At 33.8% G+C, this 21569-nt stretch overlaps 1 protein-coding gene across 1 annotated transcript; it reads left to right on the top strand.

Annotated features, from left to right (window-relative positions):
* The first annotated feature begins 15085 nt into the window (after positions 1-15085).
* LOC120357489 (uncharacterized protein K02A2.6-like) lies at positions 15086-19204 on the top strand. Its single transcript, XM_039447978.1, has one exon. It carries the CDS (start codon positions 15086-15088, stop codon positions 19202-19204), a length of 4119 nt encoding a protein of 1372 aa, XP_039303912.1.
* Positions 19205-21569: the final 2365 nt, after the last annotated feature.

Raw genomic sequence — 21569 nt, 5'->3', positions numbered from 1 at the left:
TATGCGCGCGCATGCCGAAATTGAGCGATGGGATCCGATTGAATACAAGCAATTTATGAATGTTACGTGTTCGATATTGTTTTGTCGAACATGACTGTCCATTGCAAAAATTTAAATATTTAAATCTTTGAAATCTAATTTATTAAAGCTTTGAAGTCGAGAACACACTCTGTACACCTTGAGATCATAGCTCTTCGTATCAAAGACGTAAATCTTTTCCCCAAATCTGTGACATTGCTTAATTAAATAGGTAGTATTTATGTATTTATTATTTATGTATTTATTATTTATTATTATTATTTATTATTTATTATTATTATTTATTATTATTATTTATTATTTTTATTATTTACTTATTATTTATGTATTTATGTATTTATTTACGCAGACGCGTATGATTAGTCTTTGTAAAAAGAATAAATACACTAGCATTGCAATCGCAGCATTATGTGACTTGAAAAAGCGGCTCACGTTTTATTGGATATCGACTGCGCCAATGACGATCATTACCAGAGCGAAATTGAAAAACCATCAGATTATTGCAACGCTCACTGCACCGCATTGTACGAGTTTATTGTTTTACATGTACTTAAATACAATAATACTTTTTTGTTTAATGTCGAACGACAGATGATACTATAATTGTTTTTACAGTGTCACTATCACAGTATAGTACGGCAATTTGCTAAAAATATAGCGTACACCATACCTATGAGCGGCAAAAGTAGTTTGACTACTAAAATTGCAAAATTGTAAGTATGAATTTTGTTTAACAATTATAATAAATTATTATTCTACGCGTTTCTATCATAGTTGAATAGTATTTAGTCAAAAAATTAAATAATAAAAACTAAATTTTATAAGCCATTAACTTTTACTTGATTTAATTTAAAAAATATATAAACTTACTTTGATTTTTATTGTATATATAATTATTAGATAGTTGTATCAAATCTTTTTATATTATCCAAATATTATATATTTCTATATTGTATATAATTTTAGATCACCAGAGCAGCTTTACACGTAGTACGATCCTGCTGCAGGTGTAGCATTTAAGCCTGCTGTACCTTTTCCAAAGAAGATTTGTTAAAAAAGTACGAGTTAATTATAATTTGAGCGATAAGGGCCAATTTACATGTAGATGATAAGAAGATAGGAATAAAACTTACCAAAGAAAAAAACGATATGTAAGAGTACTGAAGCTATAAAATTAATGTAAGTTAGTTTAATTATTATTTTTACTGATTACCTGAATACTGTCGTGAGTAAGAAATTTTACAAGAAAAATTTCAAGATTTAATTTTTTATTCACTCTCTTTTACACAATTATAAGATGGCTCCTCGAAAAAAATATTTTTGTAAATTTCCTGAAAGTGGTAATATTTACTACGCGAATGTCGATAGAGGCGTTAACAAGCATTTTTTTAAATATCCGAAAAATCACGATTTTTGTGTGAAATGGAAATTGATTTGTGGTATTGGCATTTCCGTAAACTCTGAGAACATGCGTATTTGTTGAAGATCATTTCCAAACAGTAGATTTTGTCAACTTTAGTAAGCATTTATTAAATCCAAACGTGATACCGAAAAAAAGTGAAAAATCGGATAATTTAATTCTTGTTCAAATTTTGCCTTCTTCAACAACCGATGAAAACTTGGATTACTGTCGCCCGTTACGTGATGCTAATGCATTTGCCGTTTATACAGATTCGTTTAACAGCGATGTAAATACTGATACTGTTCGTGAAGAAACTCCTGTTTATCCATCCTGTTCATATAATACATTTAATAATATTGCTCAGTCATGTCTTGTCAGTAATAACAGTAAAGATATTAATTCTATAGAAGATTTAAATGGTGAGGAAGAACGTGAAGAAGTAACAATATGCATATGTGATCAGGGAAGTTGCAGAAATGAAAATTCATGTTTTGTTAACACGGAGAATAATTATCCAGATAACACTTGTCCAAATAATACTGTTAAAAATTGTGCACAAAAAAACGAAAATTTACAATTAAAGACAGGAGTTTCTTCAGAGACAGAGTCAGAACGATACAAACGTATGTACGAAATTAAACGCCGTATTACAGTAAAATTATCTAAAATGAAAAAAAAATGTCAAATACAAAAAACGCATTAGCAACTTTAAAAAAAAAGTACGATAATAATGTTTTTGATTGCATTAATACAAAATTAAATGATGTTACCAAAGCATTCATTAATTCCCAATTAGTGAATGCTTCACGTAAAAATACCGGAAAAAGATGGACAGAACAGGATAAAGCGTTTGCTTTATCAATGTATAAACGTGGTCCTCGTCTTTATAAATTTATGCGTGAACATTTGAGAACATCTCCGCGTAGTCTGCAACGCATTTTATCTCAAATTCCATTTAAAATAGGAATAAACAAAGTCCTTTTGGATCAGTTAAAAATTAAGATAGACAAAATGAACGAACGAAATAGATATGCTTCACTAATTTTTGACGAAATGACTTTGAGCAAAGGTTTTCATTATGAAGCTCACAAACAAATTATTAGTGGTTACGAGGATTTAGGTGAATTAGGACGAACTGTAAATGCAGCTAATCATGCGCTTGTTTTTATGATTCGTGGTATACGCAAATCGTGGAAACAAATGGTAGCTTATTATTTTACTGCAAATAACATATTCTGCAATAATCTCAAATTTTTGATAAAACATATAATTGAACAGCTGCAGGATATTGGTATTCATCAATCAAAATAAAAGCTACAATTTGTGATCAAGGCTCAACTCAACGAAGAGCCTTATTAGCATTGAGTCGAGAAAATAACGTTGAACAAACATCGTACACGTTCATGGTTCGATCAGAAGAAATAGTAATCATTTTTTATGTTCCCCATTTATTGAATAACACACGCAATGCCTTACTCCGATCGATTATAAAGTTTGATACACATAAAACTGCTAAATTTGAGTATATTTATAATGCTTTTAAAATTGATCAATAATTTCCATTTAAATTACTATATAAATTGAAAGAAAGCGACTTTAACTTTAAGGACTCATATTTAAAAATGAAGGTACGAGTAGCTGCACGCCAATTGAGCCGAAGTGTTGCAAATGCAATTAACGTTTGGTCGGTTAGTAACATGAATAATATGTTCCCAGCAGAGGCATTACATATGGCAGAATTTGTTGAACTCATTGATAACCTTTTCGATTCGTTAAATGGGTGGACCACATTACCGAAACACGGGAAGGTTTACAACTGTTGTTTGCGAAATAACTCACCTCATTTAGATTTATGGAATAAAGTTTTATTGCAATTACCAAAATGGGAATTATTTGATAAAGATACGGGGAAAAACGTTACAAACACATATCAATTCATCAAAGGTTGGGAAATAAGCATAAGATCGATTATTGCATTATGGCATTCTTTACAAACGGTCGGTTTAAAATACTTAAATTTAAGGAACCTTAACCAAAATTCTGTAGAAAATTTATTTTTCCAAATTCGACAGCACGAAATTTCGAATACTGCTCCTACATGCCATCAGTTTATAGCTGAGTTGAAAACTGTAGTATTAAATAATCTTTCTGGACCAATTACAAAAACAGCAAATTGTAAAGACGATTACACTGAAAATGTTTGCAGTTTTCGTAATTTTATTAAAAATGTTACAATTAATGATAAAAAAAATGCAGATGATAAAAATGAAGATTTTGAAAATATGATTGATTGCATTCCCGAATGGACGGAAAAATTAAACACTGATGTTGATCAAGCTCTTAGTTATGTATCCGGTTATATTTAAAAAAAAAATTCTCATTCCCGACAATTGTTCGCAATGTCGAATCGATTTATTTGTTACAGAAAACCACAGATTTACCACATCATTTGTTCACTACTTTCAAAGAATACTCTCCTACTACCGATGCTCTGACGTATCCAAGTAATAAAGTAATTATACTAGTACAAAATCTCTACGATAAACTGTACAAATTTTGTGATATGAATGGTCATAAGAATAAACTTGAGTATATTTTTAAAGAGGCATTTTTCAAAAATTACGTGAGTACTTTTGCTCAATTCACCGATGTGATAACATAATAGTTGATAAAAGTTTACCATTTTTAATGTTTAAATATGTTAAAAATAAACTTAAAAAAAATCACAGCAATTGAGTTCTGGTCATTTTGGTAAAATTAAACATTTTATGATAGCATAGTGTTATTTGGTGAAATAATTTGCAATACCAAGAAAGTCATACAAATAGTGATATTATTTACATTAGGCAACTTATAATAAAGACTGTTTCATTTTTATTGTCCTTGTCATATTTGTTATTTTCGTTTTGTGACAAGAAACTTTAATAATTTTGTTTCTTTTATTATATATTATAAGTACAATTTCAAAAGGTATTAATATAGATCAATGTCAGTATTATTCTATGCGCTTAGCATGTAATGTTCTTATGATGTTCATTTAATAGTAATATTATTGTTTATGTTAAGCAACTAATAAAGAATGTTTTATTTTTATTGTCCTTGTCACATTTGTTATTTTTGTTCTGTGACATAAAACTTTGTAATAATTTGTAATCGTTATAAATATTATAAGAACATTACAGTTTCAAACAACATATATGATCGATGTTAGTATTCCATGCGCTTAGTAGTCAATGTTCCTATGATGTTTTTCTAATATGTTTAACCAAATTTATTAATAACGTTCAGATGTAAGTTATGTCTGTAAGAATTTTAAGAATTTAATGTTATTACTATATTTACATGTACATCAATCGTTACTGAATTGTTATATATGTATTTATTTACATAACAAAAATAAAAGTGCCTTTTATTACTCATTTCTCTTGTTTTATTATATTTACTGACCTAATATTGACTTAAAAGCTTTGCAAAAGAATATTCATACAGCTATAATAGACAAGTTTTTAAATTCATCGGTTGATCAATCGCATTAGGCACAAATGCAACTTCAATAAAAGCTCCATTTGCGCATAATGCGATCAATCGATGAATTATAAAACTCGCCTAATATCTCAACTAATAAATAACAAGATTACTTGTAAGTTACCACATGAGAACAATTCAGTATGTAGTACACGTGTAGTAGATCAATGCAACGACTTCGTCACAGAACATATACAGAGAGAAATGTCAATTCCGTCTTGAAAGAAAGGGAAACAGGCAACTGCCACCCCACTAGGATCGTGGCAGTCCGCCCTGGCATCTGCCGCCCTATAATCTATCCAGCCTAGTGGGAAATCCTGCCCCTGGTTACCCATTTGTTTTTGGATATAATCAATGCATTCCTTTTTCTTCACTAATAAATTTTCTGTTTGTTATGATTCCAAAAGACCCTTAAAAGTTTTGGAATCTCCATCCGCAATGTAACTTACGTATTTTACTTGATGCAATTGTTCTGAGCGCTGGAACATTTCAATGACTGAGTCGTCTTCCATTTTGCCTACCGATTCCTTGTGATTCGCTTGACATTTGTAAGCGTGTGATGTTTTCCACTCTTTGTATTTTTCTGTGTCAACTTTTTTCTCTCAAAACTCATAAATTTTGCAATACTTAGATTTCACAACAATGTCAATTACTTTTCCAGAGAACCATCTAATTAATGTTACCAATATGATGATAATAGTAATGAAAAATCACGTTTTCTCCACGATTCATCGCCTGAGACTATTAAACTATTTTTTTGACTTTGTTATATAGACAAAGTCTTTTCTTCTTGAACTACTATTAACATACTTTTTTTAGCAACTGTTTCAGTTGCGCATAAAATTATGTGCGTGACTGTATCGTAAAATGAAAAATCGATCAAGAAAAATCCATGAAGGCGCAAAATTTTCTATGCCATAAAAACCAATACCCAATAATCGCATAACAAAAAATTATTTTACGATTTATATGCTTTATCAACAAAAGGACAATTTGGAATAAAAGTGTTCGCCGCAATGTTCACAAGGAAGAACGATTTTGAATCCCAAGTCTTGTTTGCCGCTTTTACTGACAAAGAGAGGATCAGGTGAGTCACCCTGGGATTTCGATCCCAATTTTTTTAGTTATTCTGGAGACGAAAAAAAAGTTTACGTCTCCCAGCGTTTGATCGAATAGGCCTTAGTTTCAAAATAATAAATTTGTGAAAATTGGCCATACCGCGGCGCGACATATGAGCCTTCCCGTTAACTATTTTCCCAACCAGTGCAGTCGGTTCCGTGCATTAGGTGCTTCATAATCGTATTTTAAATATTATTATTTGAATTCATTTACTGACCCGAGCGCAGGTCTTGATGAATTCGATTATGAACCGCTACTACATGAAAATGTTCAGCAAGCCATAAAGCCAATTTTCGAAGATTTATCATCAAGAAAATTGTTAGAAAGATGTTTGGATAGTGAAACTTAAAATAATAACAAGAGTTTTTACTCTACCTGCAATTTACGACTAAACACCCTCATTGTGAATCAAAAATAATTGTAATCGCGGCTTATTTTGCAACCGGAATTTTTAATGAAGGTTTTTGTGCTGTCCTTAAAACTATGACAACGAAAGGAAGGGTTATAGGAAAAAAAGTCAAAATATTGTTATGTCCGGACAGAAGTACAGTTAGTACTCTCGCTCTCGCACACGACGGAACTCACGCGCACTCAATAAATAAATAGTCAGCCTTAATAAATTACGGTCTTCTTAATTAGAATGTCAATTTGTTTACAGAACAAAAAATCAAAGACAAAGACAGAAGACGGTAACGGATCGTCAATCCAATATCGATACGGACCGCTAATACTGGGCGTAACACTGTCTCCCTTTTCAAAGTTGTCGTCCTGACAACTAACTTAGAGGACCAAAAGATTTCTCACGACTTGTTATTCGCTCATATTCTTCAGCTTGAGTCTTGCGCGTTTCTTCCTTCATTCTTCGGACAAGGGGGGAGAGGGGGAATTAGCTCTCGAGGACCCAACGCCTTTAAGGCTCCCTATGTCCCCGCCTCGGCATTTGCCCTCAGGCCTTCGGGAAAACCTTGATTCAAAAAACCGGGGCGAGGTGGTCTTCTTAAGAGGATGCTATAGTGACCGAAGAACTTCCTCGACGTCGGCATTGCAGATTATTTTTCGAGGGAGACCAGGCTATCGCTCTTTGTCCAACGCATAGATCTGTCTTTGTTTTTCGATTATTTTGCCATCTGCGAAAAGACCTATCAACTACAGCCACTGCTCTTCTTGCCATCGTTTACGTGCGCTAAGCAAAAGTTGGACACGTACAGCTGTTCACCTATTAAACTTTTTTGTTAGGTTGTTGACTGAAACGATACACAGTCAGTGCTGTTTGTTAGAGTTTTCTGAAGTCCGCCCTGGTCTCATTTTATACATACGAGCTACAGGACGTCTAGTAAATAACAAAAATTAACCTTGGTTGACAGATCCACGAGTCGAAAATAAATGAATTTTTAACTTTTTGATCGATTTTCTCATAAAATTTACCAGAGCAGACTTTGTTTTGGTGCGTACTTTTATTTTGCAAAAAGATTTTGTGATCTGTAAAGCCAATTTAAAAATTAATGAACACTGTAATGGTCGGTAATTCCCGTCAGTATAGGATCCTCTTAAAAGAATTAAAATTACAGCAATCTTCCACACAAAAATCGTCGTTTCAAATGAGTCTTAAAACTGAAATAAAAAACAAAATCCGATAAGTATTTCACTCAAAATAATTAAACCCTGTAAGAGACAAACTTCTTAAATTAAATTTTTTTTACTCTCTTTTATCCAAAACAAAACTTTTGCACACAAGATTCTAATACAACGACCTTCTGCTCTACCCCGGACCACAGTTACGAGTTACCGGGCATCGTCTTCTGCAATCGAGAAGAAAAAGGATTGAAACGTACTCTCAGCTCCTAACAAAAGACGATCTTTAGAATTCATCTCCTAAGGTGAGGATTTCTAGGGAAGCTTGACGACCTCTACCCCGGGCCACTGTCACGAGTTACCGAGCGTCGCCTGTGTCATTCCCAATCCAATGCCCTCCAAGAAGAAAAAAAACGAGAGAACGTCTCCCCCCTCTGAGACGAAATTTCAATTTTGTAAAGAAGAAATACTAAATCTAAAACCGTAACTCTCTCTTTCTCTCTCTCTCTCTCTCTCTCTCTCTCTCTCTCCCCTTCTTTTTTCTCCTTCTCTCTATCTTTACTCAAAAAAATTTTAAGAGGAAATGATACGCCATGAGTCAATTAAAACAATAAAAATTAATAGATATAAATACAAACGTAAAATGCATTTGACAAGAATATTCTCTCCTTCAACTAAAAACGTGCCAAAACAACGCAAACGCACCGCGTTTCCCCGTTCGTCCAACGCAAAACTTCTCGCGCACAAGCAACGTGGACGCAACACGCCTCGACCATCCAACGGAAGACTCCTCGCAACGCGTCTCTAACATTCAAAGCAGAACCTCCCGCACGAAAATAAACATTTTTGGAAGAACTTAGCTGTGCCGTCCAAAGACGTTCCTCCTTCATTGTGCAAAGCTCCTCCAACGCAGCTCGCAACAACTCCGCGATACCTATCGTTTCCGTATTTTCCGTAGTCCGCGCGACGACATCTCCCGAAGACCGTGCGTTTGGTCACTCGACGGCATCTTCCGTACGCTCGACGGCATCACCCGAAGACCGCGTGCATAGACGCTCATCGTCTGAGAGAGATTGTTTAGTCATTGCTGAGAAACCCCTCCGTGGACTCCGTGGAATATGTGTAAAAGCCATGGCTCGAAGCTCGTTCGCACGCTGACGAAAAGATAGCTCGTTTCGCTCTTTCGATCCCGGACGAACCCCCAAAATGTTATGTCCGGACAGGACAGTTAGTACTCTTGCTCTCGCACACGACGGAACTCACGTGCACTCAATAAATAAATAGTCAGACTTAATAAATTACGGTTTTTTTAATTAGAATGTTAGTTTGTTTACAGAACGAGAAATCAAAAACAAAGACAGAAGACGGTAACCGATCGTTAATCCAATATCGATACGGACCGCTAATATCAAGCGTAACAATATATTCCAAAGAGCGAGATCAATACCGGCTTGAAAGATCAGTGCGACGAAGCGTCGAGGCTCTAAAAGAAACTCGAACAAAGTGTTGAAGCAAACAAATGGCTCAAAACCAATTCTACGAAGAAGAGGAAGGACTACTGTATGGCCCTGGAATAATTGAGTAATAGAAAGTCATGTACTTGATATTGTTCATTACGTAATCGAACGGTATAACGCCTTGCGCTGGGCATCAATCGCGGTGATCCCACTTTTCCCTTTCTTTGCCTTGTTTCGGGGAAATTCGGTGTGTTCCAAGAATAAAGATGCGTAGGGAGGTGAGCCGGTGATGGCTCTCGATAATTTCTTCACTTTACTCCTGCTCCAAACTTCAAACCGTTAACATCTGGGCTTTCAACAATATGCGAGCGAACGTAACGAACCATTTGTAAATCGATCTACTCGGCACTGTTACAATAAAACTTAAAATTTTAATCTACTGCATGTGTTACGTAGAACTCCCGTCATACTTCCCGTTGGTGAGGCAATACAATTATCTAGCCGAAGCAACTACTCGCACTCACGCATACGATACACATTTTCGTACAGATATACTTATATAAACTAAACCTAAAACTTTAAACGCTGTTTTCTCGAAACAACATTTTTGCGGATAGTGTGCAGAATATTTTTGTAACTATTGAACCGATTACCTTTAAATTTAGCCTGCATGTTCAGCAAATACTATCTTATCGTTTAATGAATCAGAATATTGATAAGTTATATAGTTTTTTTTTACATAATAAAAATGGACGAATTTGAGTAGTAAAAACTATAGTTTTGATTTAAAAACTTAATAACTTTTGCAATCATTTTTAATTTTTAATTCTGATTCATTAAACTGAAACTACAAGTGTATAAAGTAAAACGCCATTTCATTTTTTTTTGTTTCAGATTACCTGGAAGATCAATATCGTGCACGCCAGTACATGAAGAATTTTGCGCAGCGTTATATTTAATCATATGTAGCTTCTATATTTATAATTAAAAATTAACAAAAAAACTGTACGTTCTTAAAAGATGGATAAAAACATGGTGCAAATTTCTAATTAAATAAATAGTTAGTTTCGGAAAAAAAATTTCTAAATTATGCTACGTTTTTGGTAAAAAAAAAACGGAATCCCCCTTTAATAATTAGAGAATAAAAATATATCAATAATAAGTAATTGCAAATCGAGGTATCAAGCACCAAAGTTGACGACTATTGAAGTTAGGATACCTGTCATCGACGATATGTAGCGACTTCAGCATGCGCTGTGGTTAGCATGCACGTGACCTTTAGCTTCAATGGCGCGTCCACTTTATCCCACAAAAAATGTCCTACTTCAGCCCAAATCCAATGTTTTGAAATTATGACGCGTATCATCAAAAATATGTTAGCTTTGTATAAAAAAACTCTTTGCAATCACAAAACTAAACAACAAACGAGAACTTTGGATATATTTACCTTCTTCAAATTGTGGGAAAGACTAATGAAAGTAAAAACTTCGTAAATGTCGAAAAAAACTTTTTTTTAAAAAAATTGTAGTTGTTATGACAAAGCAACAAATAAATGTGCGTGCACGTTTGCCAAAGACTAATCTAAAATGTTTGGCTTGACGTATGTACATACAATAAATGACAGCTGTTAGTTGCTTTGAAATTTCATTACGTATATCTCATAGTAGCATTGTCTCACTTCACCCCATGTACCACTTTACCCTACATTCCCTTATTATATTAAAAATAAAACATACTTTTATGTTTTAATTTAATAAAATAAACATTAAGTTTTGTTTTGTTTTGCAATCAAACATTAAAGAATTGATGAATTTTTATTTTTAAAAGATGTTTATTTATTTTCCTCATTTCTTCTTTTTATTATTAAAAATACATTTTTAATTAATTTAATTGAAAGTAGAAATAACCTATTTTCTTTTTCTGGATTAAAAGCATTAACCTAAGTTTAACCTGAGGCCTGAGGATAACATTAAAATATAAAAAAAGTATAAACAATTATAAAGAATCAAAATAAATGATTTAAATATAATTTCAAAAATTTTTTTATTAAAATAAAGAATTTAGACGTAAGCTACTTTTAAATAATAAACTCTGGGAACATTTTTTTATGTAAAGGAAAATACGAAGAAAATTCAAGATAGAATTTAGGAAAAAAAGGAAAATTTAGGAGGAGGAAAAGGGAAATTTCAGACCACTCTAGTGGAAACACTAGTCATGACAGACAACGGTAAGCAATTCACAAGCGCCGAATTCACAGGATTTTTAAAGCAACTCATCGGCGTCAAGTAAAGTTTCTCACCCGCATATCATCTCGTTACTAATGGAACGGCTGAAAATTTTGTGGGAACTTTTAAAAATGAGGTAACAAAAATTGTAAAAGGGGGAGAAGCATTAGATGACGCAATCAATTTGTTTTTATGGGACTACCGAATGGTCGACCATTGTACTACCGGGAAAAGCCCAGCGTGGCTATTGTACAAGCGTAAATTACGAATGTGTTTCAATCTACTGCGCCCTTGTCTAAAAAATACGGTAATAAAAAATCAGAGTGCGCAAATCGCAGCACGTAGAGACCACATTTTGAAACAAAACATTTGCGAAAAGCGATACTGTTATGGTTGATAATTACGGGGTAATCAGGAACAAGAGAGTTGTAGGAGAAATAACAAAACAATTAACACCCTCTACCTTCGAAGTGCACATTGCTGATAACGCTACGTGGAAGCATCACGTAGATCAGATATATGATCAAAACCGCGGTTCCGACAACCGTGCGTTGACGCTCACTGCGATTACTAAACAAACAAAACGCTATTAATAATTGAATTAGATAAGTTGCGGCATTCCTGTAAAAAGGAGAAAAATTGTGATGTCCTTGATGTAGTTGTGGTGAGGGAATGTCTGATCGGCTAAGCGCGCAAGTGCGACAGCTCGAGTGCGCAGCCAGACCGATTCTATTCGTCGTTGCGAATACACATTCCTGTGCTCCAAAATAAAGTTCTTAGACTAGAAGACACTCTTGATTATTATCACGAACCTTGAATACATTACAGCAGTAAAAACCGCAATAAAATTTAGTAAATGATAGCCGAAAGTTTCATTCACTTTGATTTCGTCATATGATTCTTGAGATTTCTTTAATTTCTTAGCAAAAGTACCGACGCTTTCCGCCGGTGCCTCCATTTCAAATTAATTCAACGGTCACCTGTCTAATATCTTCGGCCTTTTCTTATTTCCACTAGTATCTTTCGTACCTTTACGACTATGCGGTACTGTTCCATTCATTGTACAAGTAATCACTAATCTTTTAAAGCAATGATCAATATACACATTTTTTATCTAAAAAATATAAAAGAAACAAAAATATCGTGTAAATTGTACTGTTTCAACGGCCATACTGACCCGATACTAACATATTTGCTCTTATATACTACTAGTGCCATTTATACATTTACTAGGAAGCCAAGAAATCTTTATCCAAACTTAACCGTATGTACAAGGGTCATTCAATAATTAAAGAGACAAATTGGTCTGGAGAAAAAACGATTGGTAAGACAAATTTGGTACTTTTAGGACTTTAAGTTAGCATTACTAGGATGAGCGTTGATAAGCTGATAGATCAACATTGCTGTGTTTATAACCTCAAAATTAAGTTTAACAATGGCGAATTCACTTAAAAATTCCTCATGTTTGAACAACGTTCTGTGATTTGTGAAACGTTTTTTACTTGCTGAAAGTGAAAAACCAGCTAATATATACTCTAGAATGACTAAAGTGTATAGAGAACGTTGTATGAACCGTGGAAATTTTTACAAGCAGGTAGAACAGTTCAAAAATGGTTGTGACTCAGTGACTGACAAACACCGTTCTGGCAGGTCAGTTCCAGTTTCAACTCCCTCACTTAAAACTCGAATATGATTTCTATTTGTTTGGTCCATTGAAGGAAGCATTACGTGGGAAAAAGTTCCAAGATAACAAAGATGTCAAAAAATTTGTGGGAAATTGACTTAAACACCAAGACAAAGAGTTCTTTGCAGCCGGTATAAAAAAGCTAGTAACCCGTTGGGACAAATGCATAAATGTTGGTGGGAATTATGTTAAAAAGTAGGAAAAGTTTTGCTTTGTAAAAATAAACGGTTTTTTCTCCAAACCAATTTGTCTCTTTAATTATTGAATAACCTTTGTACTCCCTTAATTACTTTCAAAAAGATCCTTTCGCAAACGCTTCAAATCTTATCGAAAAGTACGACGCTTTAAACTTCCAAAAATGACACTTGGGAATTTTTCCTCGCTTTAGACCTTTTGTCTCTTATTTGTAAGATCTTAAAGCATCATTTAAGCAAAAAAAAAAAAACGATTTTTTGAGAATTATAGATTGGTCTTACAACATAATGTTGAGAATAAAATTATAATTTGATTGAAAAGTACTAGAAACGTTAGCAAACAATAACCAAATTTTAAAATAGCTAGGAAAATATGTCAAAGACAAATTAAAATTTAAACGTTTTATAAATAAATTTTAAAATAAATATAATAATTGGAAAATGAATAGTTTAAATGTTAAATAAATATTATAATAACCCTGCCGCAAATTTACTGTAGAAAACTATATAAAAACTATAAAATCTGTGAACATTTCGTATAGTTACCCATATAGCACATAATATTGCATTGATATCACAGAAATATTACACATTACTGTGAAATATCACAGAAATATTGCTGATATATTACACATTGATAATAATATTGAAATATTCCAGTGGTATCGTTGCAATATATTGTTGCAATATTTAATCATAAAGAACAAGGTAATGTCAAATGACGTTTCTATTATGTCTTATTAATGCAACGTCACTATCTCTTCGATTAATTTCAATATTTTCAGTACCCTTAATATTCTTGGTAATTTCGGTATCCTATGAAAAAAATCAATTTAAAAATAAAATAATAATGCCCTTGCGCTTTCGAGAATAAAAGTAAAAGTTAAAAAAAAATTTAATTAACTTTATTATTAGTTTAAATATTTACTTAGTTTATCCCTTAAACTGTAGTGTGTTCGAAAAAAATTACACTATTGGTAAACAGTTTATAACTTTTTAGTTCGTAACAATATTACTTATTGTTTTATTTAATTATATTAATGTTATTTTTTTTATGTTTAATATTACATGTAAAAAATTTTAAAATAATGTTAAGAATAACAATAAAAATAAAAAGAATCATTAAAATAACTTATTTATTTAATTCCTTGCAACATTATATAAATATCACATAAACATTACAAAAATATTGTATAATATCGCAGTAATATTACTGTGATGCGTTTTTGCGGACATTTTGATATCACAGTATTTCAGTAATATTTCTGGTATATTTTGTTGTAATATTGCAATGAAAAAGTAATATTGCTGTAATATTACTGCAATATTACGTGCTATGTGGAAAGCTATAATTTTGTACAGATTTTATATCGCAGGCAGCAATTGACATATATAGTATTTATGTGTCTAAATAAAATTGAATAGCTTTTCACTTTAATAGTTTTTTCACTACACAGAATTTATCGGTATCAATTGTGATTTTCCATAGTCAATAAGTTTTTATGAGCATTTTACAATGCAGCGTGTATATGTCTCTATAAGTGACACCGTCATTCCTACAGCGATTTGCTTATTATAGATTAATATATGTTTTTATATGGGAATGTTGCGGTATGAACTTACTTGCATAGACGTTCACGCACGCGCAGCAGAACTAGCGAAGCCGCATACGACGCTTAGAGTCACGTATATTCATAAAGATTCTTCTTATATATTATCAGCATTAATAAAGACTAATATGTGCTTGTAAGATTGCTAGTGTATATGCCTTACCTTCCACTCGAACACAACATATTTGGCGACGAGGAGAAAACTGAACGAGACGAATAATTCTATCAAGAAAAGAGTGAGGTTAGAATCATCACAGAATGACGACGGTAGGCAATTTGAAACCTTTTGATCCGGCAATAGATGATATAGAGGTATGGACACGTACTTTTAAGGCATTTCTATTAGCGAATAATATGGAATACACGCCAATAGTACCAGAAGAAGCAGATGAAACAAAAATACTCATGTCGAGACGATGTGTAGCAACCTTACTGTCCACGTTAGGTTTGTCAGTAGTAGGAACATTAATGTCTTTGCTCTCTCCAGCTCAACCGGAAGACAAGACACTTGACGAATTAATCACAATTCTCAAGATACACTACAAACCACCCCCAAAAGCACTAGCAGAAAGATATCGCTTCATGGGTAGGAAACAAAATCAAGGAGAATCGGTGGCTCAATTTCTAGCAGAATTAAGACGCTTAGCGGCAAATTGTAAGTTTGATAACGATCTCAACATTCGGTTAAGAGATCAGTTTGTATTCGGCTTACGCAGTGAAGTAGCACAAAAACAGCTCTTCACGAAACCAGATGAAGTTACACTGGAAGACGTGGTCGCATTAGCTACAGCGCAGGAGCTCTCAGAACAAAGTCTGTCACTAGTCCGAGGAAATACAAACGCTCAACAAAAAGAAGAAGTAAATAAAGTAACAAAGAATATACCAGGTAAACAATCAAATATTTCAAAAAATAATTCACAGTATAAAGGAGGAGGAAAACCTACATATAATCAAAAGTATAAGAAAGAATGTCAAAGATGCGGTTCTACAGATCACAATGGTATAAAAAATTGTCCTCATAAAGAAACAAAATGTTATGCATGCGGAAAATTTGGTCACTTATCTTTTAAATGTAGGAGTAGCGGACAAAAACAGTACTATCCACAGTCGAAGAAACCACAGGCTAGTCAGAGTAATATGGTGGATATTAGAGCAACAGAAGTTTTATCAACAAATCAAATGGAGAAAAAGAAAATTTGGATAACTTTGAAGATCAACGGCATTCCTCATCAGATGGAGATAGACACAGGCTGTGAAAGAAGCATGGTTTCAAAAGAATTTTGGAAAACCCTAGGGAAACCTACTTTATCAAAGTCAACGCTACAATTCAAGACGTACACAAATGAAATTTTCCATGCAATAGGTGAGCTAAATTGTAAGGTAAAGTACAACAATGAAACAATCGAACATGTATTTCCTGTGACACATGGTTCATCACTATTTGGAAGAGATTTATTGCGTAAAATTAAAATAGATTGGGCAGATATAGCCGCACAATGTAACAAAATCCAAGAAAATTTAACGCTAGAAGGCATTCTTAAAGAGTTTTCAGACATATTTGAGGAACCAAGGGGACGCATAAAAAAATTTAAAGCAAAAATAGTTCTTAAGGATGATGCGACACCCAAATTCATGAAATCTCGCCCTATTCCGTACGCAATCCAGGAGAAAGTAGATCAAGAACTAGACCGTATGGAAAAGTCTGGAATAATTGAACGAGTAGATCACAGTGAGTGGGCATCACCTTTGGTTGTAGTACCAAAGCCTAATGGACGAGTAAGAATCACAGGAGACTTTAAAAATACAGTGAATGCACAACTCCATATCACTCAATATCCAATTGCCAGACCAGAGCAAATTTTCAATACAGTAGGTGGCAGTTCTATATACTCAAAATTGGATGGCAGCAACGCATATCATCAAATGGAAGTAGAAGAGGAGTGCAAGAAATGTTTAGTAGTAAACACTCATAGAGGACTGTACCGTTACAACGTCCTTCCACAAGGGATATCATCGTCACCTGCTATCTTTCAAGAATTCTCAGACAAGATGCTACAAGGTATTCAGCGTACAGGTACTTATATCGATGACACGATCCTAGGTGACACAAATGAAAGAGAACATCTTCAAAATTTGCGGAAGATTTTTAAAAGGATGCGTGAATGTAATTATTATGTAACAAAGGAGAAATGTGAATTTGGAAAATCACACGTAGAATTTCTAGGGCATATTCTTTCAAAAAGAGGTATCCACACAGATCCAAATAAAGTGTCGGCAATGGAGATTATACAACGTCCACAAAATGTCACAGAATTAAAATCATTCTTAGGACTGGTAAATTTTTATAATAAGTTTGTTCCTAATTTTGCAGATATATGTGAACCTCTCTATAGACTTACACGGGTAAACGAAAAATGGAACTGGACAAGCAAATGTGAATCAGCTTTCAATCGTGTAAAAAGCACTCTCGTTAGCGCCCCGATGCTAATGAATTACAATCCAGATCTTCCCATTGGAATCAGTTGTGATGCATCATCAATTGGAATAGGCAGTGTACTGTTCCATAGAATTCAAGAAGGAGGGAAGACAATTGAAAAGCCAATAGCATTCACATCACGAGTACTCTCAGCAGCGGAGAAAAATTACTCACAAATAGAGAAAGAAGGACTTGCCATAATTCACGCTTTGAAGAAATTTTACCGATATTTGTGTGGTCGACAATTTATTTTGGTAACTGATCACAAACCACTGGTACACATCTTCAATCCGAAGACAACATTACAGCCATATGCAGCAGCACGACTTCATCGTTGGAGTATATACATGTCACAATTTCAATACGACATTGAATATAGATCGACACATGAACATGGCAACGCTGACATACTATCACGCTTTCCAGACAAAAATACATTAGGAGAAGAAGAGGAAGCAAAAGAAGTAAATTTAATCGCAGAAGAGAACATGGAAAAATTGCCAATAACGTATAAGGAAATACGAATTGCTACAGCAAGAGACAAGGTATTATCCAAGGTTCTATCTTTCATAAACAATAAATGGCCAGGAGCAATAGAAAAAGAAGAGGAGGAACTACAGAGTTACTTCAAGAAACGAGAAGAATTAACTACTCATCAAGGAATAATAATTTGGGGACTTCGAGTAATCATACCTAAAGTATTAAGAGAAAAGTTACTCAAGAATCTCCACGAAACACATGCAGGAATAGTGAGGATGAAGGCATTAGCAAGACAGTTCATATGGTGGCCAAATATGGACAAGGAGATAGAAGAATTAGCAAGAAGTTGTACCAATTGTTGTTCAAATAGGCCTGACCCTCCAAGTGCTCCTTTGCATCCATGGCAATTTCCAGAGAAACCTTGGCAGAGGCTTCACATTGATTTAGCTGGACCGTTACAAAACAGAATGTTTTTAATCATCATGGACGCACATACGAAATGGCCGGAAGTATATGATATGAAAACAGATACCACAAGTAAAAAGGTGATAGAAAAGCTAAGAGACAGTTTTGTGAGATTCGGTATTCCGGAACAAATAGTGTCAGATAATGGCAGACAGTTTATATCAGCTGAGTTTCAAAGATTTTGCAAGAACAACGGAATTAGACATACAACAAGTTCTGTATATCACCCTCGTACTAACGGAGAGGCAGAACGCTTTGTACAGACATTCAAAAAAGCAGTACATAATTCAGAAGGAGATTTAACGTATCGGATTCAACGATTTTTATTTAATTATCGTTGCACGCCACATTCGACGACAGGAGCATCGCCAACGGAGTTACTTATAGGACGAAGACCTAGAAGTTTACTGGACTTAGTTAAACCAGACGTATTCAAAACAGTAGCGGCTGCTCAAGCAAGACAAGAAAAAAGTTATAATACTCGCGTCAAGAATCGAAAATTTGAGAAAGGAGAAGAAGTATGGGTTCGTACATTTTCAAGAAATAAAGCTAAATGGTCGCTAGGAACTATTATTAAAGCTTTGGGTCCAGTCACGTATTTGGTTCGAGTCGGAGATCAACACTACAAGCGTCATGTAGATCAGATGTATAATGCCATGCCGCTTCAACTTAATTTTGAGAAAGCTCCAGAGAATGATGCTTTGTCAAGAAGACTTATAAAAAAAGAGCCAGATTCAGATTCTACATCTCCAGAGGGAAACGAAGAAGAAAGACCTGAAACAGCAGAGGAAGGAGCAGGTTCTTCAGAGTCAGAGCAATCGAATTCACGAGAACATCCAGGACAGAACAGAAATGAGAATACTCCATCATGTGGCAGACCTCAGAGAACAAGGAAGCCGCCGGATCGTCTCGAGTACAAGGCCAGGGGCACCCAAAAGGAATACGGTTCAAAATAAGGGGGGAGGAAATGTGGTATATCGAGTCACGCGGTATGAACTTACTTGCATAGACGTTCACGCACGCGCAGCAGAACTAGCGAAGCCGCATACGACGCTTAGAGTCACGTATATTCATAAAGATTCTTCTTATATATTATCAGCATTAATAAAGACTAATATGTGCTTGTAAGATTGCTAGTGTATATGCCTTACCTTCCACTCGAACACACCTACAGCGATTTGCTTATTATAGATTAATATATGTTTTTATATGGGAATGTTGATTTCAAAATACATATAGTAAATATGAAATCATTCAAATCTTATAGTTGGTGAATGTGGATAATTCAGCCAAATTACCCACGTTCATCAATATAGGATTTAAACGTGGGATTCCGTATTTATAATTGTAAATATTTTGATATCGTGATTTGCTTATTATAGATTAATGTGCTTCTATATGGGGAAATGATGATTTCAAAATGCATACAATTATAAATATGGAACATCCAAAAAGAATATTCTACTTATATTATAAATGGAGAATTCCTCTTAACGTTTCTTCTAAGCAAGAAAGTTTTATGTGAAGCATATTTCTCTATAAAATGTAATTATCTATGAAAAAATAGACATATGAATTATGATCAAAAGTAAATTTCTCTATAGAAAATTCTACTATAGTAACTGGAATAGCCTCTTAAAATAAGAGGATATGCAAGATATTTGCGACACGATTATTTATTACAAAAAGTTTGGCATTTATTGGTTCAAAATGTGCAGGTTACTTTGTTACATTACGCCGAAATGACAAATAACCTAACCTTAAGGCGATGCTGGACCGCGGTCTCTATATGTGCTTATTGTTGTGCACAGATAACTCTTAATTGGCTTTACAGATCACAAAATCCTTTTACACAATTAAAGTAGTGACAAAAACACACTTCGCTAGCTATAATTAAATACGAAAAACAAAAGTTGATTAAAAAATTATAGTTTAATTATCGGCTTCTGCAGCCGACTTGTGACAATACATACCCATATAAAAGTTTTAGACATTGTGTGTATGAAATAAGTAGCTAGCGAGGTGTGAATTAAATCAAAGAACAATACGGTGCTTGCAAAATAATCTTAGAAGCTTTAGTATAAAAGATATAAATGTATGAAAATCGTTTATGTAATTTTCACGTGTATTGGTGCGAAGAGCAGAAATTGGGTTCATTGTAGTTCAAAGATCTTGCATTAGAGGAGCTGAAGTAAAAAAAACAAGGACAGATGAGTGCGTTTGACAAAGTGCGCTAGCTTATTTCCCTTACTCTTTGCCTCACGCGCGACCAGCAGTTTGTCGAAGAAAAATTTACAGCAATCTGCAGTACCGACATCGAGTGAGTTCTACTGTCAGTCCAGCATCGCCTTAATAGTCATCAACTTTAGTGCTTATATCTCGGTTTGCGAAGCAGAGCAACACCTTTCTGGCAGATTCATTCGTATCATGCGAAAACGCATCGAATGAGCTTAATTTCATCAAAATCGAAGGTGGTGGGAGTATTCTTAAGACTTTACCATTTATGTACATATTATAGTTTATATTAAAAATATCAAAGGTTAAATATCTAAGAACTAGTAAGAGTGTTCGGGCGATACTCAAGACGTAAGTTCCTTCCTATTCAAATCAGCTTTACTTTAAATATAACTTTTTATTAAAGATATCACAAGTGAACGATTAGCTCAGTGTTAGCGTATTACTGTTCCGACATCTTAGGTTCAAATCCTGTCGGCGCCGATGCATTTTCAAAAAGTGTAAAATAATGCGTAATTGTAATTAGTGAAATATAGGAATCTTATATGCAAAATAATCAATACAGATTAAGGTATAAAAATAATAAGATGTGTTCAAAAACTAAAAAAAAATGTATTTATTGCACGTTATTTTCCTGCCGCAAATTTACTTTAAAACACTACAGAATAAATGTCTATAATTCTGAATGTGTTTCTTGAAACAGGCATTGTATATACAGAATGGAGTTCTCTTTATACGACTTTTATAATTTTTAATAAAGTAATGAACATGTTCTTATTAAAAATTATAAAAGTCGTATAAAAAGAACCCCATTCCGTGTACGCAATGCCTGTTTCAAAAAACACATTCAGAACTATAGACATTTTTTTCATAGTGTTCTAAAGTAAATTTGCGGCAGGGAATTAAACATTAAATAACTATTAAATAAGGGGAACTGATTTAAATCAAACCGTATTCCGAATACAGTATTCCTTTTTAATTTAAATAATTACGGTTCAGCAGATTTGTGTGCCATTTATAATGTAAAGACTTTATAAGACACTGAACATGTGACAGCAGTTTGACAGTTCTCTATCATAACATTCA

The sequence above is a fragment of the Solenopsis invicta genome, chromosome 4, assembly GCF_016802725.1.
Source record: "Solenopsis invicta isolate M01_SB chromosome 4, UNIL_Sinv_3.0, whole genome shotgun sequence".
Taxonomy (NCBI): Eukaryota; Metazoa; Arthropoda; class Insecta; order Hymenoptera; family Formicidae; genus Solenopsis; species Solenopsis invicta.
This window is presented reverse-complemented; position numbering and strand designations above follow the sequence as displayed.